The sequence below is a fragment of the Gymnodraco acuticeps genome, unplaced genomic scaffold (genome assembly GCF_902827175.1).
Source record: "Gymnodraco acuticeps unplaced genomic scaffold, fGymAcu1.1, whole genome shotgun sequence".
In the NCBI taxonomy this organism is placed as follows: Eukaryota; Metazoa; Chordata; class Actinopteri; order Perciformes; family Bathydraconidae; genus Gymnodraco; species Gymnodraco acuticeps.
Window position 1 is genome coordinate 532,111 of NW_022990879.1, and position 26,977 is coordinate 559,087.

A 26,977-nucleotide genomic window follows, 5' to 3' on the forward strand; every position below is an offset into this window, starting at 1 on the left:
GTAAAGCGTCTTTGGGTTCAAGAAAAGCGCTATAGAAATCAAATATATTATTATTATTATTAATGCACATGCTAAAGACCCTCTCCTGTGCCTCAAACGAAACACTTTCAATCATTCAAATGTCGCTGAAAATCACAGACATTTTAGCAAAAGTGCGAGCGATTTTTCCCAAAATGTCACCTCCAGAATAAACCACATACCTCTCTACTGTCAATAAACACACAAACTAACTTCGTATTTCCAAATAACACCAACTGTACTTTTATTCTCTACATTAATACATTAAATACATACAAACATTTTAATTGCTTTTATCAAAAGCATCGATTTGATACAGCTGTGTTTTACAGTCACATCCTTTTTAGTAAAATGAGGGGAAGGGAAAGTCTTTGAGCCCCTCTTCTAGGGAACTAAGGGAACATTTTAATTATATTCATACAGTAATTCTCGTATTTTGGCTTTAATTTGTTGTTACTTTCTCTTCTTGTAAACTTTCTATCAAACTAAAGACACCTCTAAAAAGGCCATTTAGAAAATACAGCATTATATCTACAGCTCGTTGCTAAGCATTTGGATTGATGTCATTAAGGCGAACGCTCTACTGTTTTTTAAAAGAAGAAAATAAGTACATTTTTCTAAATTTCCAGCAATTACACTTTGTTCAAAGCCCTTATTTCCATCCGGCCTCAGAGCACGTTCGGTATTTACAGTTTGCTCATCTTCAGGTCAGCATCACGTGTTTGTGAAGCTGATGTTGGAGGAGATGTTAGGAGGAAATGTTGGAGGAGATGTTGGAGGAGATGTTAGGAGGAGATGATGGGGGAGATGTTGGAGGAGATGATGGGAGGAGATGATGGGAGGAGATGTTGGAGGAGATGTTAGGAGGAGATGTTAGGAGGAGATGTTGGAGGAGATGTTGGAGGAGATGTTGGAGGAGATGTTAGGAGGAGATGATGGAGGAGATGTTGGAGGAGATGTTGGAGGAGATGTTAGGAGGAGATGTTAGGAGGAGATGTTAGGAGGAGATGTTGGACGAGATGTTGGAGGAGATGTTGGAGGAGATGTTAGGAGGAGATGATGGGGGAGATGTTGGAGGAGATGTTGGAGGAGATGTTGGAGGAGATGTTAGGAGGAGATGTTGGAGGAGATGTTGGAGGAGATGTTAGGAGGAGATGATGGGGGAGATGTTGGAGGAGATGATGGGAGGAGATGATGGGAGGAGATGTTGGAGGAGATGTTAGGAGGAGATGATGGGGGAGATGTTGGAGGAGATGATGGGAGGAGATGATGGGAGGAGATGTTGGAGGAGATGTTAGGAGGAGATGTTAGGAGGAGATGTTAGGAGGAGATGTTAGGAGGAGATGTTGGAGGAGATGTTGGAGGAGATGTTGGAGGAGATGTTGGAGGAGATGTTAGGAGGAGATGTTAGGAGGAGATGTTGGAGGAGATGTTGGAGGAGATGTTAGGAGGAGATGATGGGGGAGATGTTGGAGGAGATGTTGGAGGAGATGTTGGAGGAGATGTTAGGAGGAGATGTTGGAGGAGATGTTGGAGGAGATGTTAGGAGGAGATGATGGGGGAGATGATGGAGGAGATGATGGAGGAGATGTTAGGAGGAGATGATGGAGGAGATGATGGGGGAGATGTTGGGGGAGATGTTGGAGGAGATGTTAGGAGGAGATGTTAGGAGGAGATGTTGGAGGAGATGTTGGAGGAGATGTTAGGAGGAGATGATGGGGGAGATGTTGGAGGAGATGTTAGGAGGAGATGTTGGAGGAGATGATGGGGGAGATGTTAGGAGGAGATGTTGGAGGAGATGATGGGGGAGATGTTGGAGGAGATGTTGGAGGAGATGTTAGGAGGAGATGATGGAGGAGATGATGGAGGAGATGTTGGAGGAGATGATGGGGGAGATGTTGGAGGAGATGTTGGAGGAGATGTTGGAGGAGATGTTGGAGGAGATGTTAGGAGGAGATGTTGGAGGAGATGTTGGAGGAGATTATGGGGGAGATGTTAGGAGGAGATGATGGGGAGATGTTGGAGGAGATGTTGGAGGAGATGTTAGGAGGAGATGATGGGGAGATGTTGGAGGAGATGTTGGGGGAGATATTGGAGGAGATGTTTAGGCAGCGCTCAGTGTGTGCCATGCAGACACCACTTTCTCTGGGTTAGCCATCGTATCTTTCCACTGCTCCACCGCCTCGGGGACAGGACTGTCAAACCCAGCCTGAACCTGCAGGGAACATTGGGAAAGGATATCATATTTCCTTAGCTTGATGCATTTAATCATAAATCATAGGTGTTTTCTCTAGCTTAACTTGTTGTGGAATGACCATTATCTCAAACCTCTTTTTTGACCACAAAACATTTCCTCAGGAACAAGAATGTTGCATTTCTAAAGCAGAGTCCAGGGTCTAAATGAAGGTCCGGGGGACACTATTTATCCCCACAAAGACTTGTACTGGGAAGTAGCCAAGCCCTCAGGAAGCACATTTTTCGTAGCGGTCAAACGGTGGAAATACATGTCATTCACGATAAGCCATGGGGACAGAAAACACATTTTCCTATTGACTGAAAGAATCGTCTGTAAATCAGCGAGGTAAACCAACTACCCAGGACATGCGCTTATTCAAAGTTCCTAAAAGTGATAACATGTGCTAATAGCCAAACTTATAGTTGCTTTTCCTCCTCCATTCATTTTACCGAGCTCCTGGGAAAATACAAGTCTGCATCCTCCATAGTCCTCATGGATGTGCCTGAAGATTGCCTAAAGATTGCTTGATGTCATACCAAGTGTACCAGTGTGCTTAATCCAGGTTCACTGATGATTTGCCTTATTAAAAAATAATTTCATTACACTATTTTGAGTTTGTTTCTTTTTGTTTTATAGCATTCTTTGCAAGTCTCTTTGTATAAACACACTTGCTAAATTAAATGCAATGTAGTGTAAGCACTTTGTACTTATAACTGTAAAACACTGTGCAGTATACACTTTATTTGACAATGTAATACTTGTTATGACGTACTGCTTCTTTACCCCTTGTATGTGTTTCCTAGCTTTTATAATGCTGCTACTTATATTTGTTACCATGCATGTTATTTGACTTTTTTATTCTTAAAGGGGAACTATTATGGGTTCATATTTGTCGTAGCATTAGCCAATAAAAGCGCGAGTGTTCAATAGTGATGTCACTATGTCCCGGAAGTAAACAAATGGAGGCGTTTAAGGCATGGATGTATAATAACAACTGGATACAGCATGGGAGGCGGGGTCTCGTTCTTTCCTATGAGAGCTGCTCATTGGCGCCATGGATGTATAATAAGAACTGGATACAGCGTGGGAGGCGGGGTCTCGTTCTTTCCTATGAGAGCTGCTCATTGGCGCATGAAGACAAAATGGCCCAACTTTTGAGAGAGCGAAACGTCACAGATTACCCAGCATGCCTGGCTGTCAGAGCAGAAGAACCTGTATGTGCGCTCACAGAGCATATGCCCCTTAAGCCCCGCCCCCCGAGCTCCCACTCTCGGCTCACTAGAATGAACGGAGAGAGAAAATAAATCTAGATTCGGCTTTTAATGCACGTTACAACTTTAAGGACCTAATGATTCTAATAAGGGCTATAAAATAGTTCATCCTGGGTAGTTTATTTAGTTTAAAAAAAATTATCCACCGATTTACAGACGTCTCTTTCCCAATGTTAGTCAATGGGGAAAAGTCTTTCTGGGCCGGGTGACGTCACGGACTGATACGGAAATTGCAGTACCACCGTTTGGACACTACGAATATTTTCCTCAGAGTCCGGAGCACTTCCTGGGGGCTTGGTTTGAGGCTGTCTTCTTTGCTGTTATAATGTAAATCTCCCCACTATGGGACCAGTAAAGTGTTCCTGATTTGTGTAAATGTTGTGTTTCTTTCAAAGGAGTCTTTATTCTCACCTGTCCGAGACACTGTTTCCTCCGCACCGAGCTCCGGCTGTACAGTTTGACCGTCAGAGAACAGGCCTGGTCCAACGCCGCCAACAGGAAGTGAAACGTCTCCTTCCACTGACACTGCCCCCCCGACGCCTTCAGGACGCGAGTCTTCTTCTTCATGACCACCCGACCCAACTGGTGCATCTCCACTTTGACGAAGAACACTTCAGACGTAGAAACAACAATATGGTTACTCAAAACAGCTGCTAGTTATGGGTACTTTTTACTGAAGTACATTTCAAAGCCCTCTTTACTTTTACTTGAGTAAAGAAGTTTAGTCAGTACTTCTACTTTTCCCAGAGTATTTTTAAACACGAGTATCTGTACTTCTACTTGAGTAAAGGATGTGTGTACTTTTGCCATCACTGGTCACAGGAGCCACTGTTTTTTATTTCCTTGTAGGTAAACATGAAACTCAAGAAATTACAATACCTTGGGTTAGAGGAGAGGAGGATGCTGGGAGATTTTGCGCGGCGAGGACTTGGAGTTGGATGCGTCCGTTGACGGGCTGAAAGCAGGTGGTGAGATGCAGCTCAGAGTGGCACACCTGAAAGAGAAATAATGAGTTCAATCTTAATAATTAGGCTTTTAAAAAAAGTGCATTTTGGATGGAAATTGACATAACATTTTCCTATTCTCTCATAATTGAAAAAAAAGGCCAAATAATTTGCAAAACATTATGATTTGTGTGGAAACATTTTCATTATTAAGATTTATTTTTATTTGAACCTCCTTTCCTTTCTCTTTCTTGATCCTCCTTAAACGGTCATTACAGTCCTTGACAGAGGTCTGTTCTACTGGATTAACAACGTGTCACATGTTCTGAATCGTCCAATCAGAACTTTATTTAGCCTCCGTATTGTTCATGGTTGAATGTGGGCCGCAAACATGTTTTTGATTCCTAAGTGGGCCCAGAATTGAAAAAGGTTGGGAACCGCTGCCTTAAGGGGTTCTTTGTTGTAAAACATTTTGTAATGAATGCTTGTTACTTATACAATAAGTCTAATAAAAAATGTTTTAGACCCCAAGCATCAACAAGAAAACTCTAAAAAATATATAAACATGTATTTACCGTTGGCACATCGGTAGTGATAGCATGTATTTCTTCATGTTGACTCACTAAATAAATTGCTAGCAGCTAGCATCTACAGGCCTTCAGGACAGCTGTGTCAGTTGTAGAGTTTATGGCTTTAAAGCTACAACATTGACCTTTAATTATGGGCCAACAAAAACAGACGAATGTACAGGAAGCATGAACCATTTTTGAGGTGTTTACATCAAACCAGCAGTCAGTTGAGGTGCTTAATTTGTAACCTTTGAATTCAGCGCTCCAACCGGATTGTATGTATTTCTCAACATCAGAACAAAGAATTGGGTTCCTTCAACTTTGATATTTACCTATTCCTATTCTGACGGTAATTTGGAGAATTTGTGGCTTTTGTGTCCAGCAGATCACTCACTGAATTGAATGATGATACACTGTCTGACAGCTTAGAGCAGAAACAGTTCATATTTGACTTTCACTGGCCAGACATGCATCCATTTATCAACCAAACAAAACCTGGCTGTTAAAATGGTTTGGCCTACTTTCAATTTCCCCCCAAATGTCCTCGATAATAAATCCCATTTATTTTCCTGTAATTATGAAACAACGTAAGGTCTTCCTGGTACAGAACATATTTTGTTACAATGCATGGGGACCGTTTTATAAGCCACACATGGTGCTCTGCTCTTATTTACTGTGCACATACAAAGGAGCGATAAAAGACAGCAGCCCACAGAGGAAATGGTGGAGAATAAATAATAAAAGTTCAGGATATTCCCAGACTTCAGGTTTTTTCCTGTTGCGAACAACACCTGGACAGCCGGTTAGATTATAATCAGCGGACTCTTTAAGCTGACTCAATTTGGTCAATATCTCAACATAAAAACCATAATTGGGCCTCTTTAAAGAAAAACACATGGAAAGGATATAAAAAAAGACAGCAACGTTTTTCGTCCTCCGTACTTTAACTATCTCCTCCCAGGGACTTTATCCGAACGACTCCAAATTCGTCGGGTAGCGTCTCGAGACACGGGCGAACAAATTATATCACGGAACTTTTTTTCTTTCGCACAGCGTAGGTGAAAGGTTGATAATATTTTTTGTATCATTAAACCCCACTAATGATTACACTGATGTAATCTTCAGAGTGTTGCTTCTGTGTTGATAATATTCATGTAGTTCCTGGCAAATGTTCTCAAACTGTGTTACTATATGCAAAGTTAAACCAATGGTGGAAAAAGAGCAAAAATCGACATTAGTGCCACACATTTATACAGAATATATTAATAACACATGGGACTCACAGAGGATTTGGACTTGAGGTTGAGCTCCAGCCAGTGCTCGGTCTCCTGTGAGTTGAGCTGCCTCAGGGAGAGGACACACTCGGCCACCGTACGTTTCTTTGGGTTGTGTGTCTGCAGCCGCAAAACTAAAGCACTGCAGCGCAACTGCTGGAGACGCAGCGCAAACACAAAGGTCTCCATGAAGGAAACATCCTGCAGAGCGAAAGAGAGGAAGAATTAAGTAAAAACTGTAAATTACACGGGAACAATCTGCAAAAAATGCACCAAGAATAACATCGCAGCTGGGCTTCCACTCCATTCGTATATAATAATCTCAACTTTACCTGTTGATACTCCTTGATGGAGCTCTTGAACTGTATTGGTTTGGGGATGGTGATGATGCCTTTAAATCCAATCTTTGGTTGTTCCCCTCCATCTTGAAGAGTGCAGAGGTCTGAACTCTGATAAGGAAAGAGAGAAAAAGGAAGTTTTAATCGAGGCAGGTCAAATCTATTTATCGTTTACACTGCTCTTAAGCAAACTCCATAGTAACAAGGACATGTACTGTATATAAACAAAAAAAATGGTTTGATATATCAATCCTGTCTTGTGTGTTTCTTATATTTCTCAAGTTAATAGGCTGTTTAGTGTTTGAAGTACTCTTGGAAAACCTTTATTTAGGTATAATATACTTCAGTTATGCTCCCGTAAAGACTACATTATTAACATAATGTCATATAAAAAAAGCATTTGTGCGAACCCATTGCCCTGTCATTGTCGATTAAAATGTCTCAATAGATTGTTCAAGTAATGATGTGACCTTAGGATAAAATGAACCACAACCGAAACCCGAATCTTGGGTGGGAAAGAGGTGCCCCATTTTTATTATGTTGCCCCTGTCCAATGAAGAATTAGTGCACGCCACTGCATTAAGACACTACAGGTGAATAGGGTGGACATTTAACTAATAGATATCACCATGAAACTTCCCCACTTTATCACTGACATTAACACAATATTTTTTACATCACAAGTTTTCTGATATGTTATGTTTAAATATGCAAATGAGGCATTATGTTTTGCTTACTTTTGGTGAATTTAGGAGAAATCTACAGACAGAAACCGACAAAGTTAGTAAAATAATGGACGTTTTCTTTACACTAGTCTGGAAGAAAACGTGTCATGGAAGCAAAATAGCCAACAAAATTGAACATGTTTTTGCCTGCTGTGTCACTTTTTGCGTGCATGCACAGATACACTGATCATGTGTTGCAGCATCAATGAGGACAGTTCTGCATCTCAAATCAAATCCACTTGCGAGTGTCCGAGCCGAAGTTAATAGAGCACTGAGAGGAGCAAACAGAGCCCTGTGTTGTGGACATACAGAGGGTCCATTGAGAAAAATCAGCAGAGGAGCACAAAGGAGCTTTTTGTTGCTCTCATGCTCCCCTCTCCTCCTTGCAGGTAACCTTACCTGAACCAGAGTGATCCACACCTGCTCCAGAGCCTCCTGGTAGCTCAGCCGGACGCACACCTTCCCCAACTCACGCTCATCTCCAGACAGCATGATGGAGTCTGTAACACCAGCAGCACCACAGCAACATCAGTAACAAATGATTCATCTCCTATTAAACACTTCCTGGAATAACCCACTCTTTATGTAAGAAGGCTTATCTCTGAGGCTCAAAGCTGCACCTGAGTGAAATCGTTTGCCAGTGATTACCGTGTCGGCCTTTTCATGACTGCACAATGCAGCGCGATTATAATCAGACTTAATAGAGAGTATGAAAGGCAAAGTGTTGAAGACGGAGACAAATCTGTATTTAAGTTACCTAGGCTGCTTTCAATTGAGCCAATCGTGGAAGAGGTGCTGCTGAGTCGGCTGGAGAACAAGTCGAAGGGCTGAGGGGGAAAAAACACAGAGATAGTCAGGATTCACTTAACACTTGAATCAAAAAAACAATTTAACAAGACTCTACAGCCAGGCTAGCATCTTAGTGAAGCTTTACAGTACATGCAGCTAAATGCTAATGAGGTTTAGCATCGTTACTGTCTGCTATCTTAGTTTAGCATGCTTTTTGCTTAAAATACAAAATGTAAAAGCAAGTCCTATCTTTTCCAGCAATGCAGTCTTCAACCTAAGTAATTTACAAGTTAATTGGAGATGGATAAAATGGCACAGCATCAAATGTTCGCTCTTTGTCGCGTTTTCTATCAGCAAAAGTTGTGGAGAGTACCCTGTACGTTTTAGGTACACTCTCAATCCAGGTTTAAAGCAAGTACAAACTCTCCAGAACAATTTATGTTTAGAAAAGTCAGCAGGTAACCAAAGTCAATAGGATTTATCCTCTGGGGAGCACAAATGCCTCTCCTATCCTTTATCCTTGTTTGTTTAATTCATACATAAATTACTATAGTGTGAGTTGTCATATTTTACGATGTTGTACGTGTGAAAGCAAAGCAAATATTTAAACAACAATATCATATACTTCCCTGTGTGTTGACATGCATAACTGCTGACATGATGAAAAAAGGATAACAGTATTTTCACAGCTCACACTATTTGTCCAGTTTTATTTCCTGTAGTTGCTGCTAATAAATAATTGGTTTATCCGTTTAGCGGAATAATGTAGTATTACTTATAATTTATATCTGCTGCTATGCATATTTCTAATTATAGCAACATTGCTGATACACTGCAACTGCCCTTTCAATTTCACAACATATAAACACATTTAATATAAAAAAAAGCCTAATTTTCATGACAATCCAACCAACAGATGTCCATACGTTTCCCTTATAACCACAAATGTTAACCTCATTGTGGCGCTAGAGGAGAAAGCCAGGCTATTAACGTCTTCAGGATCAATTCCTCTGGGGACCACGAATGTCTGTACCAATTATAATGCCAATCCAACCAAGATCAGTCGAGACATTTGACTGATAAACAGATATGTCAACCTTCTTGTTGCGCTAGTCGACATCCCAATGTTTATATGATTTATCCTCTGGGGACCATGAATGTCTGTACCAAAAGTTACGCTAATCCAACAAAAGGGGGTATAGACTGATACTGCGATGTCAAAAATCCTTTAAATTCTATTGTTTCCTCACTAAATCTCTAAAGTAAATCCTCAAATTGGTTATTGTTTCTTTACCTGTACTATTTATTTCCCATTTTCATTCTCTAAGCCCGGCTTTATTTATTTACTGTTGGGTCTATTACCAAGGTGATGTGATCATAACTTACGAATGTTTGTTTGCTCATAATGTTGCCAAGCTAAACAGTCACCTGCACGTTGCTTTGAGTAATAAGAGAGTGACAGGTGTCCATGATGCATTAACGCTGCTATGATTATTTAAGTGTTTATCAAGCAAGGCGTTAAATTGATTGAAAAAGCCGTCGTTAGTAATAAGAGACTGTTGACAAGTCAGGCGTAAAACACCACAACAGAACAAAGAAATACGCCCTGGAAAATAGTTTTCTTACTGTATTACTGATTAAACTGCACTTTGACCGAGACATTGAATCATACATCGCAAAACAGAGATGCATTCAGGGACAGCCGCTAAACGGGATGAACAAGTGCTGATTTAATCTCCAGTTTCCTTATCATCTATTCCACATAAGGATTAATTTCAGAATTTCAGTTTAACTCCATTATTCATAACTGTAATCAAAAAAGATTGGGTTGCAATGTTGAAGGCAGTATTCAGATCCTTTATTTAAGTAGTAATACTTATATCACAGTGGAAAATTACAAGTAAAATTACTGTATTGAAAATGCAATTTAAAGTGGACCTATCATGCTATTTGTAGGCAATAGCAGGTCTCATAAAAAACACATGTCTATGAAGTGTTTTGCTCAAAATACCAAACAGATCACCCATTCTAGCCATGCCTCATATCCCTCTATTTCACTTCCTGTTTCAAAAGTGCTGATTTGGGGTATAAAGCTTTTAAAAAATAAAAAATTGATAAAATAAAAAAGGAGGGGTCTGAGCTCATGCGGGACCCGGCAGCTACTGTCTAAACTAAATGCTGCCGTGATGAAACGCCATATCATGGATTATCAAGGATCTGAAACAGTATGGAGCTCAAAGGCTTTCTCTCTTGCCGGTTATACCACAAGGTGAGTTCCTTTTTACTTCCTGCTTCTTCACACACATGCTCTCCAGTACAGGTTAGCTCTGAGTGTTAGCGATGCTAATGTAAACACCGACCATATTACGTCCAAAACAGTCGGGCATTGTTTCTGATAGCAACGTTTCTGATTGGGCCGTGGGTCCACATTTCAGATATTACGTCATATCGGATGCAAATCTGGATCAGCTCCGTTTTTAGAGATTTGGGTACGGAGGAAAAGAGAGAGGGTTTTATTTTCTGACGCTGCGTGAGTTCCCCGACACACCGGGGACACATGTTTATGTATAAAAGACATCAAAAAGTGCATTTAGCATGATAGGTCCCCTTCAAGTAAAAGTGAAGTAAGTTTACTCTGCAAAACTATCCAAAGCATCAAATAGAAAACACTTAAAATATACTAAAATTCAATTTTTTAATGCAAAAATCTTTGTTATTAAACTAACTATAGTTGTCAGATAAATTAAGTGAAGTAAAAAGTACAATATACCCATTTGAATTTAGTGCAGAAGATGTAAAAAATAAAATACTCAAGTTTCCACTAAATATAAATAATTAATTTGTTAGAATGTTACCAGTGCAAATGGGATATAATTGATTAATTAAATACACAGTTTAATAGGTATACCTTCTTATCTCGGTGAGGCATTTCTCCTGGTAAAATAAAGTTATTTATAGTGAAATTGAGTCTTAAAGTCGTATCAATTAATTAAACTTTACCCTTAACCTCTGAGCAGTTATTTCAAATCTAAATGTGTATTTATTTTTGCTTATCTGATTATATGTAAAGGTTTTGGGAAATGTGCTTCCTTCTTGTCAAGAGGACAAGGTCACTCTCATATCAGTCAAGTCAATATTGGGCTAAGGCCAATAGCATGTTAGCTTAGCTTAGCATAAAGACTGGAAACAGGTGGAAACATCTAAAGGTAGCAACTTCCTTGTACCATCACTTTAAAAACTCAGCCATTAACAGGATATATCCTTGTTTGTTTAATGCGTACAAAAAAATAATGTATACCATTATCAAATCAGTCAAGTCAACATTGGGCTACAGCCAATAGCATGTTAGCTTAGTTTAGCAGAAAGACTGGAAACGGATGGCAACAGCTAGCCTAGCTTAGGGTGACCAGACGTCCCCGTTTGTATTGGCCTGTCCCCGGTTGAAACTGTCCCCGGAAATGTCCCCGTTTTTTAATATACGTTAAAAACACATAGCAAGGTGAAATAAAACGTTTCACGTCAGGAAACACTGGGTAAACGGAGTCAAGCCAGCCCCCACTTCGGAAAACACAGTCAAGCCAGCCCGCACGTTGTATTGCGGTGCGCGAATATCCTATGCATTACGGTAGAGGCCTGTAAAAACTGCCTTCAAAATAAAAGCGTTTACTCGGTCAATAACAAATATACCTAAAAAACACACCAAACATATTCATATATACTGGAGCTTAAATTAAGAAATATGTACTATATAATGTGATCAATAATAATGTAAAACAAACTACGTATAACTACCACATTATAACTGAGTGAATGTAAAATGTAAGTAACAGTTATGAAGACATATCTGACATTTCCACTGGGTGACTAATTTCAATTGATGTTGACACCATCTCACAACACTCCTAAAACAACATTACTTTCTGAAGCACAATTTAAAATGTATGCTGTTTCAAATCTCAAATTAGATCTATTGTCCATCTATATTTTGATTATTATTTAATGGAAAGCGTCCATAATCAAAGAGTTACTCGAAGTCAATCAAATACTTATTTCACTTCAGGGTGATAGCAGGAGACCCCATCTAATCACTCTGGACAATCTGATGTAGAATTTCAAAATAAAAGACCTTTGAAGTCTCATATATGAGCTATCATCCCTCTGTTTGTATCCAACAGTTCAAATGTTCGCAGAATTGTCCCCCTTTTTCCTTTAACAGTGAAGAAAATTGGATATGTTAATGAGATATTGACCGAAAAACTCAAAATGTCCCCGGTTTTAATTTTGAAAATCTGGTCACCTTAGCCTAGCTACATGTAAAGGTAACAAGTTCCTCCTACTATCACCTTAAAAACTCTGTCATTAACATGTTGAATCTTTGTTTTTTATATAGGCTATATGCAATAAAAGATCGATTACCACTTTCATATCAGTCAAGTCAATATTGGGCTAGCATGTTAGCTTAGCTTAACATAAAGACTGGAAACAGGTGGAAACAGCTAGCCGAGCTACATCTAAAAAGGTACCTACCAGCACCTTTACAGCTCATTAATAACAGGTTTTATCCTTGTTTGTTTGACTCATACATAAATCACTATGTGTGATGTTTTACGATGTCGTACATGTGAAAGCAAAGCAAATATTTAAACAACAATATCATATACTTCCCTGTGTGCGTGCATAACTGCTGACATGATGAAAGGATAACATTAAGAGTATTTTCACAGCTCACACTATTTGTTCAGTTTTATTTCCTGTAGTTGCTGCTAATAAATAATTGGTTTATCCGTTTTAAATAATTTATATCTGCTGCTATGCATATTTCTAATTATAGCAACATTGCTGATACACTGCAACTGCCCTTTCAATTTCACAACATATAAACACATTTAATATAAAAAAGCCTCAGCAGATATACGATTATTTTTCAACCCCTGACGATAAAATGACCCCCAAACGTTCCCACCTTAAATCAAAATACCAGCTGTCCAGGCTTGTTTGCACTGTTGCACTTTCTGCAAAGTACAGTGGAAAGTATTTAACTATTTTGAGTGTTGGTTGACAGAGGGTGAGAAACTGTGTGAGTGCAGATTAGATAACGTCTCACCTGCATGTGAGGGCTAGACAGGTCGAACATGGAGCTGCTGAGTCGCTGCTCACCGGACGGTTTCAGAGACCAGCCTGGAGGGTCAAAATATCAGAAAACATTAACATCGTTTCATTCGATTTCTCTGTTATTTATTCAGGGGTAATGCAATTTCTTAACCATATACTGCACGTTTCTCTCTATAACTGCAGACAAACTGTACATCAGGACTAACTGTGTTATTGGTGTATATTCTAAGTTTATCTACAATGATAAAAAAATGCATGTCGAAATCAGTTTCACGATTAATTGTATTTTTCTATTTAAATAAAAAAAAAAATTATTTCTTGTTTTTATGTTGTCTTTTTCCTGTCTTTTATACATAAACATGTGATTCCCTCTCTTCTTGTCCTGATCCATTTATATAAAAACCTGATCAGATGTTGGCCACTTTATGATGTCATAAAGATGTTTTGGCTTGTGTAACCATTAGCCAATCAGCAACCAAGGTATGGACTGCTGTGGTTGTTACCTGGACTCTGGGGGCCGGACTCTTTGTCCTTCAGGGTGTCTCGGCGGTTCGACCCGGGGGTGAAGTACGTGGCCATCTGGCCCTGGTGGAAGCTGGCCTCCGGGCTGTAGGTGAACTGAGAGGACCCCAGCAGCTCAGCCTTCCTCTCTGCATACGTGCACCGAGCTGAACCTGCAGACACACAGCAGCCGGGGGTCAACACACCTCCATTTGATGAATGATTCTTTAAAAAAGGTCACCTATTATGCAAAATCCACTTTCTCATGTCTTTTTTTTTGTCATTCAAATTTTTATTAGGAATACAGGTCATAGACACTATACATCAGAACATACTTTCAACTCTCCATATGCAAAAGGAGAATAATAATAAATAATCAGTTAAATTAATACAATTATCATTCTGCAACAAAATTAAAATAGACTCAAGTTAAAGACAGGGAATAATAACAACAACAAATGAATACAAATAATGAATACAATAATAATACATAAATAGACGATATACAAATAATTAAAAACAATAAATAAGAAAAACACAGATTTGTACATATATTCCTAAACAAGAGAATCAAGTAATGTTTACAACCGAGTAGCTCAACTTAGAACATGGGGGGTCAGGTGTTTATACAGTGTCTAATAACAATTCAAGTAAAATCCGATCTGACTGTAGATATGCCCTCAACCAATGAAGCCCAACAATTCTCAAACTTGTCCCTTTCAAGTCTCACAACACAAGTCAGTCCTCAACCTTAGGTGCCTCCGTTGTCAACCATTTCCTAGTCAGGGCTTTTTTTACTTGCTATTAATAGGATATTGAACATATATTTGCTTGCATATCCCTTGACGGTGTCTGGTCTCAAGCCCAGGTATAGTGTCTCAAAGTTAAATGGGATCCCGACCCCAAGTATCTTTTCCATAAAGGACTTGATTTGTTTCAGTAGTTCAGGAGCACAGGGCACTTCCAGAACACATGATAACGATTTGCCTTTTTCTCACCACATGACCTCCAACATGAAGTGTTTCTATCTATGAAAACTTGTTGTGCAGGTGTTTTAGTTAAGCCCCGAGCCTGTTTTCCAGGTCTCAGGCTTGAAAATGACATTCCCAGAACAAATGACTATAACTTCACTTAAAAAAGGGGTAAATTAATAATCTTTTTTCTCAAAGCAATGATAAACCTGTGAGTTGGATGTAGAAGTGTCAGAATCAATATAGATGTTTTTTATTTTAAAGTAAATTCAGATTGAACATAGTAAAAAAATGTAAATGATAGTGTCCGTCCCAAAAAAAAACATTACTTATACTGAAAACCACCCTTGCATGATGGGATAGTAGACTAAAAGCTTTAGGAATCCAAACTATAACATATAATAAGTACCCTGTATCAAGATTGATGCAAAACAAGTGACATTTGACCTTTTTAGAAAGGTTTAGCAAAAGAAAAACATAATTTGGGTGCATTTTCCATATCTCTGGCCCCCCTTGGTCGATTTTGATGATTGACATCTCTTTTTAACCGTCAGAGCCAATAGAATCGAGGGGAAGTTCCTAAATCCACCTACACGTTACCAAATAAGGAGTGAGAGTGATGCGTAGCCAGAATACCCAAAACAGGAAGCTGTCATACTCTGGTAGCTATCATGGCAGCCAATATGAAAACTCAGTTTTTGACATAAAAATGGAATGATGGATTATCAGTAATCATTTCAAAGTGACACAGACACATTGGATTAACCTATGGATTAACCTTCAACTGCGTTTTTATCGTTTTAATGCCATTGAACACGACTTTTGATCAGAAACAGCAGAAGATAAGACATTTCTCCCGTTTTTGCTCCATAAAGCTCTGTGTTGTGATGTCTGTGTTCGCTACCCATATCGCGAGTTCTGACCGCTCAGTGATGATACTAATACCTCTAGAATCTGTGGAATCTCAACTTGCTTGCTAATATCTTGTTTGTGCAGATCCGATAAGTAATAAAGTATTTATAACTAGAGTTCTGTGCTAAGTGCGGTAGAATTTTTTCGCTCAGGGCTAATTTAGACGCTTCTTGTGAGACTTGTGTTTTGTTTCGGTCAAAATGGTTCGTATCGTCAGTTAGCTGAGTTTCTTCCCGTTAAGTGAGTATGACACATTCATAGTTTATTAAATGTTAAGAAGCTGAGACACAGTTTCGTGAAATAAACCTCATTACGTTTTTCCACCCAAATTCCCTCCAGGTCAGGACGGAAGAAGATCTCCATTGTTGCTTAATCAGCTTTTCCCATATTTCCCAGTCTAGAATAAGATTTCCTTCCATTTCCCATTTTTCCTTTACATATGTTGTGTCTTGTGCAATTAACTCATTTAGTCCATTATATAACTTTGAGATGTTTTTGACACCTTGATCTGAGTTTTAACCCTTAAAAAAGAAATCTGAATACCCGAGTTTGTTTTTTCTAAGTCTCCCCTTCATATACATTCCCCTATGTAGCGTCTAAGCTGCAAATACCTATAGAAGTCTTGTTTGGTAAGGTCATATTGAACTTTTAAATCCTGAAAGTTTTTGAGTACTCCACCAACACCAATTTTATCAGCCCCTTTTCTGCCAATTTTTTCCTGCGTCTGTCCTATTGGGTATAAAATCCGAATCATAAGCTATCCATCTCAACATATGAAAAGGTTCCTTATTCTCATGTTCTCTTACCACCTGTGACCATATTTTGAGTGATGACGCCACCCACAGATTTCACTCCGAGGCTTTTTTCTCTGCCAGATCAATCTAGAAATGGCCCTGTCCAGATTTAGAAAATGTCCGTTCGGCAGTTCAGCTGAATACAAATATAAGAGTCTTGGGAGAATGTTCATCTTTATAGCTTCCACCCTCTGTGCTAAACTGAGGAATGGTATTACATTCCATCGCGACAGATCAGACCTAATCGTGGTAATTAGGGGGTCATAATTCAGTGATATTATTTCGTCAATATTTTTGGGGATATTCACTCCCAGATACCTCATAGTTTCAGCCTTCCATTTAACTTTTAACACATCTCTGATGGGTTGACTAGGGGTGTAGTTAAACGTCAGTATTTGAGATTTGTGGGTATTTACTCGATAACCAAATAAACATCCATATTCTGTTAAGGTTGTTAATAAACATGGGAGGGAAGAACTGGGGCACCCAAGGTATATTAAAATATCGATCGCGAACAAGGCTATGTTTTGTTCACCTCCAGCCATTGTAATTCCCCTGTATTTCCTCACTCGGTTTTACCCACTGGCTTAATGGCTCTATGAAAATGGCAAAGAGAAGTGGGGACATGGGACACCCCTGCCTTGTTCTTGTCTTCTATACATCACCATGTGTCCCCTCTTCTTCATGTCTCTTCTACATCAACGTGTGTCCCCTCTTCTTCATGTCTCTTCTACATCAACATGTGTCCCCTCTTCTTCATGTCTCTTCTACATCAACATGTGTCCCCTCTTCTTCATGTCTCCTCTACATCAACATGTGTCCCCTCTTCTTCATGTCTCTTCTACATCAACATGTGTCCCCTCTTCTTCATGTCTCTTCTTCATCAACATGTGTCCCCTTTTCTCCATGTCTCTTCTACATCAACATGTGTCCCCTCTTCTTCATGTCTCTTCTTCATCAACATGTGTCCCCTCTTCTTCATGTCTCTTCAAAGTTTCAGGAACAAAGATTCTCTCTCTTTTTGATCCATTTCTATAAAAACCTGTCTGAAAATGAGCTGATCAGATTTTGGCCACTTTATGATGTCATAACGATGTTTTGTCTTGTGTAACCATTAGCCAATCAGCAACCAAGGTAACCCCCCCCCCCACCTTATCACCTGAATCTCCTCCTAGAGCACCATTGTGTTCTTTGTAACCAAATCTCTCTCAGAGGGGCGTGGGGAGGGGCTCCTTATTTTCATCTAAAGTAACAGACAGAGAATCAGCACTTTGGAAACAGGGCTGAAACAGAGGGGATTATGGGTAATGCTGCAATGATCTGGTTGGTGTTTCAGCCAATCAGAGATAGGTTCTGTATATATCTGAGACCTGTGATATATGGATGAAAAACAGTATATTAGGGGACCTTTACAATACCATGATATTCATTTAGAAACAGGACATCCTGGTAGTGAGCAAACATCAGGTCATACTTCAGTAAGCTGAGCTGGTTTTAATGAGGCTAAATCTTTTATCTAACCCAGGGGTGGGTACACTTTCATTCTCACACTTGCCACATCTATAGCAACAAGGTTCCTCACATAATCAGGACATTGTTACATATGAGAGCACTGAACAAGAAGGCTGCCATTCCTAATTAAACCTCCACATCTGACCCTATAACAACAATAATCATAATCATAATTAATTGTACATACATAAAGTCTTTTTATGGTTCTTAAAGACACTTCAAGTATACAGGATATCCACTTTTATCTGACCCTTTGTTTAGGAAGGACTACATGTGTTATAAAGTATTGTGTTACCTGTTGTGTGTTTAATGTGGTTACAGACTCTATGAGCTTCTATTATTTACCTATCCAACCTTTAATGAAACAAAAACATCTGAGGATTCTATGGTATTTCCCATCAGTGCATTTGTGTTGACGATATTGCGTTAATCCCTTAAGTACTTACTAGTGTTCTGCCAGAAAGAGTCTCTCAATTGAAACGAAAAGTGGCGTTGTGAAGAAGCGTGGGATCATGGGAGTTGTAGTCTTCAGCTTTACCTGGTATAGCACTTTTAAGTAAAAGTTTAAGAAGTATTATAACCAAATTCACTTAACCCTTGTGTTGTGTTCGAAAGCTGTTACCGTTCATGGTGTTCGCGGGTCAATTTTGACTCGTGATTTATCTCAGTCCAAAACACACAAAAAAAAATGACTATCATCCAATATTGTTTTAACTACATCATAACTACTTATTATTATGCATTCATAACCGTACAATCCTGTTGTAATTTAATGTCAAGGCCCAAAACACATTACACCACACGTGCGTTCAGGTTCAAGTGTTAGTGTACATATTCTTTGAGAAAGGTGGAGTTCCCGTGGGGGGAGGGGGGCAGAGGGAGGGGAGACCAGGTGCATGTTGCGAACAATTATAGTTATGGTGGATGAAGGGGGGGAGGGGTGTCTAAAGTCAAAGATGAATCTTGATTGCGCCAAATTTGACCTCCAGTCACCCAAAACAATTCTGCTGGGTCTCAAATTATACACTTATTTTTAGAGAGACCTTCAGACTTGGCAAAATGTTTCACAATCAGTTTTGTAGTGTTTATATATCTGCTGTGGAGGATATCATGAAGCCTTGTTCCGATAAAAAACTAGAGCATAGTTATTATATCATTTTAACTTGAAACAGGTCACGGGAGACCCGAACACAACATCAGGGTTAAAGAATCCAAAGTAAAAGAAGCTGCTTTGCATAATAAGGGCAACTGATGATGACTGATATAATAGTATATATGACTTTATTTGATTGTTAATAATTAATTGAAATGTGTAATTAGTGCTTTTAAGTACTTTATGAAGTAAGTGTCCATTGCAATAACACATTTCTCTTGGAAACATCTGGGATAAGTTCACAACTGTACAGCATATAGTCATTTGTAGGCCTTTAAAAGTGCTACACCTTTGAGATGAACATATCTATGAATGCAATCAAAGTAAAAGTTATTTTTCTCAGTGGGTAACGTCGTGAAGAAGCGTGGGATCATGGGAGTTGTAGTCTTCAGTTTCTCCTGGTATAATATGTTATACTTTTAAGAAAAAACTAATTCACTAAAAGACTAAGCTGTTTTGCATAATAATGGCAACTAGGACTGATATAATGGTTTATATGACTTGTAGAAATGTGTCTTTTAAATACTTTATGAAGTAAGGGTTAATTGAAATAACACATTTCTCTTGCAAACATCTAGGATAAGGTCACAACTCTGTAAAACAGTCATTTTGAGACATTAATTTGCATAAAATACCTTGACGAAGAACATGTACTTTAATGCAACAAAGCTAATGTTATTTTTCTCAGTGAGTAACGTTGTGAAGAAGTAGTCCTCAGTTTCTCCTAATATAATATATTATACTTTTAAGTAAAAGGACTGATATAATAGTATATATGACTTGTAGAAATGTGTCTTTTAAATACTTTATGAAGTAAGAATGAATTGAAATAACACATTTCTCTTGCAAACAGGGTCACAACTCATTTTAAAGTGGAAAACTTGCATAAAATACCTTGAAGATGAACATATACTTTAATGCAACAAAGCTAATGTTATTTTTCTCAGTGAGTACTTACTCTGGGGTCCTGACTGTAGGTTGGGGTACCGGGAGCCTCGGGGTTGGATGTAAGAGGCCTTGAAGGTGGGGAGGACGAACGGCACCACTCTGCCGTTGGGGGGCAGTTTGGACATGAGGTAATCCTCCGAGACGCCTCTTTTCCCCTCGTCCACATCCAATCCTGAAGCCTTCAGAGGCATCTTTGGAGTGATCACTTAAAAGCAGAGGAAATCACACAATTACAAACAAAAACGTTGTCAAATCTGTCTGATATGCAGCTGTGCAGGATGCAGACATCAGCTGAAAACACACTTTTTCCATTTACCTATTATAAACAATAAACCTTTAATTTTAAACTTGTATTTTGTACTCTACCGTTGTTAGGCTAACTTTTAGATCACATGTGTCAAACTCAAGGCCCGGGGGCCAAATCAGGCCCTTGGTGGATTTAATTTCAGCCCGCAGGATAATTTCTAATTACTATTAGATCTGGCCCGCCGGTATATTGCACGCACACCTTCACTCCATCCTGAGGGTCTCCTCCGCTCAGAGGCTGAGCCCAAACATTGATGACCTTGCACCCAAGATGAGATGCCAAGTATCTGAGCTAGCATCACAGAGCAGCACACTGAGTTTACATGGATGCTTCCTTCTGCACTTTCTCTCTCAGGACAACAGGGCATGTTTGTTTTGTTCTTTGAGGGGAATTGTTTTGTTGAAGCTGTCGTTGGCCTGTGGAAAAATGTACTCATAAGAAATGACTCTGGAAAAGCTGCAGATAGAGCCATAAGAAATGAATGCAACTGATTATTTAATGTTTAATGTTGTTTTTATAGGCAATAATTTAAGCTTTGTTAGTTCCAGGTTTAATATGTGCAATAAGTTCATTTCAATACGTTCTGCAATAAACATTGAACCAGTCCGGCCCTCGACTAGTACCCATTTTAATTTTTTTTGGCCCACTGTGTATTTGAGTTTGACCCCCCTGATCTAGATCCTTTTCACCTTACCTTCTGTACATTGTATGTATGCCCCGAGATCCCCTAAATAATGGATTAAAAACGTTTTGGTTATAATCCCCAAAAATGTTTTATTGTGCGACCAATTCCATAAATAATAAAGATTGGGTTTCCCAAAAATTCAAAACCATGATAAAAAATCCCTAAATGTGCTATAGTGCTCTGACGTTGCTACAATTGGTATGGTTTGTTAAAAAAATACGTTTTATTGTTTAATTGAAAAAAGAATATATATATTTTTGTATTATTGTTTGCTTATTTATTTATTTTTGGAATTTTTTGAGTGGCTTATCTGTTGTTTCCTTTGGGATAATTGTATTGTATTTATTATATTTCATTGAAATCATGTACACATATGTTTCTTTAAAGGTGGGGTAGCAACCCTGTCTCCTAAAAATTACGTTCCCACAGAACTAAACTGCATTCTCAATTACGTTTAGCCAGAAACGTATTTTCTCCCACGTTATGTTTCTTATGAACGTATCTCAAATACGTTTATTTTCTACATATCTTTGCCATTTATTGTCTTGCTTATAATAATGATAATAGTCATTTATAAATATCATTTTAGAGCACACATTTGAAATCAGTAGGCGAGGCTGTAATTTCGCCAGCTGTTACTCTCATGAGCGAGGCAGAAAATAATAGTTTTAACATGCCAAAAAGCTGCTGTGTCGTTTATTGCACCTCAAACATTAAAACAAACCCAGTTACGTGTTTCTGTACTTCCTCTAAGAAGAAAGGACAGTAACAGAAGATCTCTGTGACGCCAGATGTGGTGTTGTTAATGCGATATGATATCCGAAAAAAAATTCAGTTTAGGATGGCCGAAGACACTACACTACCCATAATCCCCAGCTATCGTTTGGGACTACAGTCCCGTTGACAAACCCCGTGATTAATCTTCAAACTCTGGGATTGGATGTTGGAGTGGTAGTGCGCCAAGGTTACGCCGAGCGTCAAGCTCTTTGAAATGGAACGAAACCACGGCAGACTATTCAAAACTGGATTTGAACGCCCCCCGAGAACTACACATGCTGGCTATTGTGTTTCGCAACATGTTCTCTATGGCACGTCTCTACTGGGAATTGTAGTTTTAAAAGACGTTTTCGTTTTTCCCAAAATTAGAAGTTAACAGTATTAAACTGTGTACAGCCCTGGAGGTTTAGGCGATAGGAAACACATTGGTGTGTACACATTTAAAACATGTAATTACTAAATGGGTGAAAATCGCTTGTGTCCATAATGCGCAGCATTAATATATACCCACATGACAGCTCATTGTTACTTTGTAATTCTACTCCACTACAATTCAGAGGTTAACCTGGTATTTTTACTCCACTACATTTATTTTAGTTACTTTGCAGATTCTGATTAATGATGTGAAATATAAACAACCCTTAAAGCAGACTTTAGTTACACCTGAGTAAAATTCAGGGAAAGGTGATTGTCAAGTGCCAACAATCAGGAGAGATATTTGATAGTTGGTGCTTGAGAAGACTAACATGTATCTGCAGATCCTTATAAAGTATATTCATTACTAGTTATTCTCTACTAATAGCTAATTAAAAACTGTATATAATTGCTATGTTTGCACATCCCTTTCAAGATTTCAAGATTTTCTAAGGTTTATTGACATAATCATATACACAACTAGTGTAGTTATGCAATGAATGAAAAACTTGGGTCACAGGTTCCTCAACAGCGCATTACAAGACATCTATCAATATGTGTGTATACCTTCACCATTAAACTGTCGAATTCTGCACATTTCTTATACTATCTACATACATAAGAGTATAATTCATGTGTATAATATCAGTTAAAATAAGTGCTTCAACATAGTTAACATTGCAGGAAAGCAATATATTAGACGTTAAGTACTTTGTCAGGCTTAATATTTATCTGTAGATAGATACCCCCAAAGCTTTTTTCTTATTTGAAAGAAGACCGTAACCTAAAGTACTCTTTAATGTGTTAATAAAGGTTAATTTGTTTGTCTGTTTTGTACCTCCTCATATTAATATCTTTGTACATCGTGCACTAAACTGTTTTATTGTAGAGATCACTTACAGTATCTTCTTGATTTTTTATATTCTATATTTCTATCATTGACCTTCTACTTTCCCCCTATGAAAGTATGTACTCTTAATATTTTTTTCATCAAATAACATTATTCAACAAAAATAACATTATTCAACAAAAATAATTCAATAACGTGCTTTAACCACTAGGCGGTGCACACAAGGTACACAGCATACTAATAATAACTTTGTATTATTAGTGTAGGACACTTATGCATGTATAACATCTGAAGATGTGTAGTTTTATTCATGTTTTTACAGATATTGCGATACTATTTCTCATGTTTTACTTCTACACATTAATATCTGATTTGTAAAACATCACAGACAGAAAGGCATATCCGTCATTTAATGGTAAGCTATTGAAATTGTGATTCCATAGATGTGTCTCCCATCACCCAAATCCCCTGACTATTCTCTCAACTCAGTATTTACATTCTTTAATTCAAAGAAAATCAGTAATATCTTTAAAAACGACAAGTCCTTTTCTATCAGCTGTGCACCGTTATGGTGTAAATATAACCTATCTACCAATTGGATTAAATATAAAAGTCAGCCGAATTACTATTGATACTGCAAGGAGACGTATTTTGAGAAAAGAAATGCAAGATGCAGTTCTTCAAGTTTGTCCAGAAGTCTTCTCATCAGGGCTCTATAAATAAAGAACTACGGCAGATGTATAATATTTAATGCAGCCGAACCGTGTATTACAATGCCGTTATGTGATGACTTCCAAAGAGAAAAGCAAGAACACTCGGAATCAAGTATTATTATATATTTTTTAAATGTTTTCGGATATCATATCGCATTAACATCATATCCCAACATGCATTGCGGCTAAAACATCCGATCTTGGGTAATCTGTTCAGTGGGTTTGTGGTGTGTATCGCTCGAAATGTCCCTTATAGGCCTACGTCTGTTTCCGGTGACTTTATTTACGGCTAAAAAGCATGCTAAAAAGCCTAAGATTATAGAATTAAACAAATAAAAACAAGGATAATTGTGTGTTATTGTTGAGTAAATAACAGTGTGTTATTTAGAAAATAATAACAAATTAGAAGGAAAAAAAGATTTAAAAAAATACAGATTTCAGTATTTTGAGGCTCTGAGCCCCATTTATTTTCCTCACAGACGGAACAAAAAGTCCGACATTATACGATTTAAAATAAAAACAATTAAATAAAAAGATAAAACACTGGCATGTAATTTACGTTAAAATAAATAGAATGGTTTTGAATAATAGATGAGAGTAAAATCTACGTCACTCTACAGCCCCGCCCACTTTTGGGGAAACCAACGCTGTCATTTGAACGGCGATCAAGCCCGAAGCCACAGAGCTCTTCTGTTACCGTCCTTTCTTCTTAGAGGAAGTTCAGAAACACGTAACTTTGGATTTGTTTTAATGTTTGAGGAGCAATAAACGACACAGCAGCTTTTTGGCATGTTAAAACTATTATGTTCTGCCTCGCTCATGAGAGTAACAGCTGGCGAAATTACAGCCTCGCCTACTGATTTCAAATGTGTGCTCTGAAATTATATTATAAATGACTATTATCATTATTATAAGCAAGACAATAAATGACAAAGATATGTAGAAAATAAACGTATTTAAGATACGTTCATAATAAACGTAAAAAATCTGCCCCTTCCTTCAGACTTCCTCACAGAGCCCCTCCTCCAACACACACGAACGCGCACATGACCAATGAGGGCACGAGATAAGTTTGTGCCCAGATGGAAGGCTGACAGGCAGGTAGGCCATCCAGTTACTTTAGCCGGGCCGGCTCAGATGATTGGTCGTGCTTTTTACAACGCCACGGCTTCCACAGATGATTTTTAAAAAAAATGTATTTATTGTCAAAGCACTTAATGTATTCATTGCTATCGGGATGTTAAGAGCATTCCATGGAATATAACAAAAAGTGTTTCTGTAGTGAATTACCTTAACCTCTGACTTAAATAAAAATGTCTTATTTCCTGTTTGTCTTTGAGCTGCATCATGTGTATGAAAATATTATTATGATCACCTTGGGTCTCCTGCTCCTTCCCCTTGTTCTTCATGAAGGTCTTGCAGCAGTCTTTGAGGCACTCCATGGCTGCAACTGGAAACAGATTACACCGTGAACAGAGATACCAGAACGCATGGAAAAACACTTCTAGGGATCTAATCAGCAGCTGATAACACTCCAAAGGTGTATTAACCAGTCTATGGTATTAACCCATACATTTAACAACTTGTTATAAACTCAAACCTTGTTATAGTGTCCATACAATGTCTTCAATCATGTCGCCTAAATAACCAAAATATGACAAACACTTTTAATCCCCATCTTGTTGTGTAAAACTATCGTCCTTTGTGGCGCAGTCCTATAAACAATGTGGTTCCAAAATGTAATCTAGTTCAAATAAAAGCATTTTGTACTGCGCCTAAAATATCTGTAATTGATATAGAATAACATTAAGTCGTTATTATTGCCACCAAAGGTTTACCCCACCCTGTTTGCTGATTTGTTGGTATACTCCACTCAAACGTTATTGTGAACACCAAGTCTCCAAAGTTGGTGCATTGTGCCCAAAATTGTGTTATTTATAATGGTCCCAAAAAAGGCACAAAAAACCCCCCGTTGTATTGGTATGATCCAAAAATCTTTAAGCATTCCAAAATATCCACTAAATTCGGTAAATGCCCAACAAATGTTGTTCTTTGGTCCATAATTACTGTTCCATATTGCCAAACTTTGGTATGGTGACCTCATATTGTGCTGAGGTTTTCCCCAAATGTGTTCTACTAATCGAACATTTGAGAGAAAACCTTCTAAATTAAATGATACTTAAAATTGATTTTCATTGAGCACACAAAATCATACATTTTTTTAATCCAATGCCACGTTGTAGTGCCACGATACCAGCGATCTTGGTTTGCTACCCAAATAATATAATGTTGTGAAATGTAAAATATGTCATTGATTACACCCCCATGACTGGTGATTTGAAATACCTCCATATCTTACAAATCTGGTGTAGTGACCAAACTTCTAATTCGTATTGTTACAGTCCCTTACAATTACAAAAGCAGAGCTGCAACTCAAGCATTTGACAAAATCTTTTGAAATCCCTCATTTCAATTCTAATTTGTAAAATATTTTAGGGCTAAACCAACGATTTTACTCATTAAAAAAGCCAAAATTAATGATGTCAAAACAAGTTGCACATTTCATTCTGTTCTAGGACAACATGAAAGTCTGCCAAACACTCGGCGGTAAACAATAAGTGAAGAGAGTTAAACATTACATTTCCCCAAATCAAGTGTCAACAAACCGTGCTTTGTGCCGCCAGCCTCTGAAGGAATGTGTGCCTTTGACTTCTCTACGTATATAAAATAGCAATTTATCAACTCACACTTTGAATTAAAAAAGTCAACTTACCCATGCAATGTTTTGTCTGAAAGAGGGGAGAGTCTGTACATCCAGTGGAGCAGCGACCGGAGAGAAATGCTGGTGAGCTCAGGTTTATGTTCTTCAGTTACAGGTCCCTTTCTCCCTCCCTCCTCCTCCCTTTCTCCCTCCTCCTGCTCCCTTCCTTTCTCCCTCCTCCTCCCTTTCTCCCTCCCTCTCTCCTTCCCGGACTGCGTCTCTGTTTGCACTTCCTTCCCCGAACAGCCATGAGAGCAGCGCTTTCTGTTTTGATTTTCTCTTTGTTTACCACACTTTACTGTGAGCTCTGTATTCATTCATTTCCCTCTTCCCCCTTCAATCGATATCCCACACTGACTACATCATCATTATTTATTTATTTAGCACCCTGACTAAACTCAGT

General features: G+C 38.4%; 1 protein-coding gene across 1 annotated transcript; it reads right to left on the reverse strand.

Annotated features, from left to right (window-relative positions):
• Positions 1 to 2,012: 2,012 nt before the first annotated feature.
• On the reverse strand, positions 2,013 to 26,700 carry LOC117557537 (tandem C2 domains nuclear protein). Its single transcript, XM_034233411.1, has 12 exons — positions 26,587 to 26,700; positions 25,189 to 25,263; positions 20,078 to 20,272; positions 13,780 to 13,950; positions 13,269 to 13,342; positions 8,133 to 8,202; positions 7,775 to 7,875; positions 6,645 to 6,761; positions 6,322 to 6,513; positions 4,405 to 4,519; positions 3,937 to 4,136; positions 2,013 to 2,233 (listed from the first exon to the last, which is right to left on the reverse strand). The coding sequence occupies exons 1-12, from the start codon at positions 26,588 to 26,590 to the stop codon at positions 2,123 to 2,125; spliced, it is 1,425 nt and encodes a 474-aa protein (XP_034089302.1). The 5' UTR covers positions 26,591 to 26,700; the 3' UTR covers positions 2,013 to 2,122.
• Positions 26,701 to 26,977: the final 277 nt, after the last annotated feature.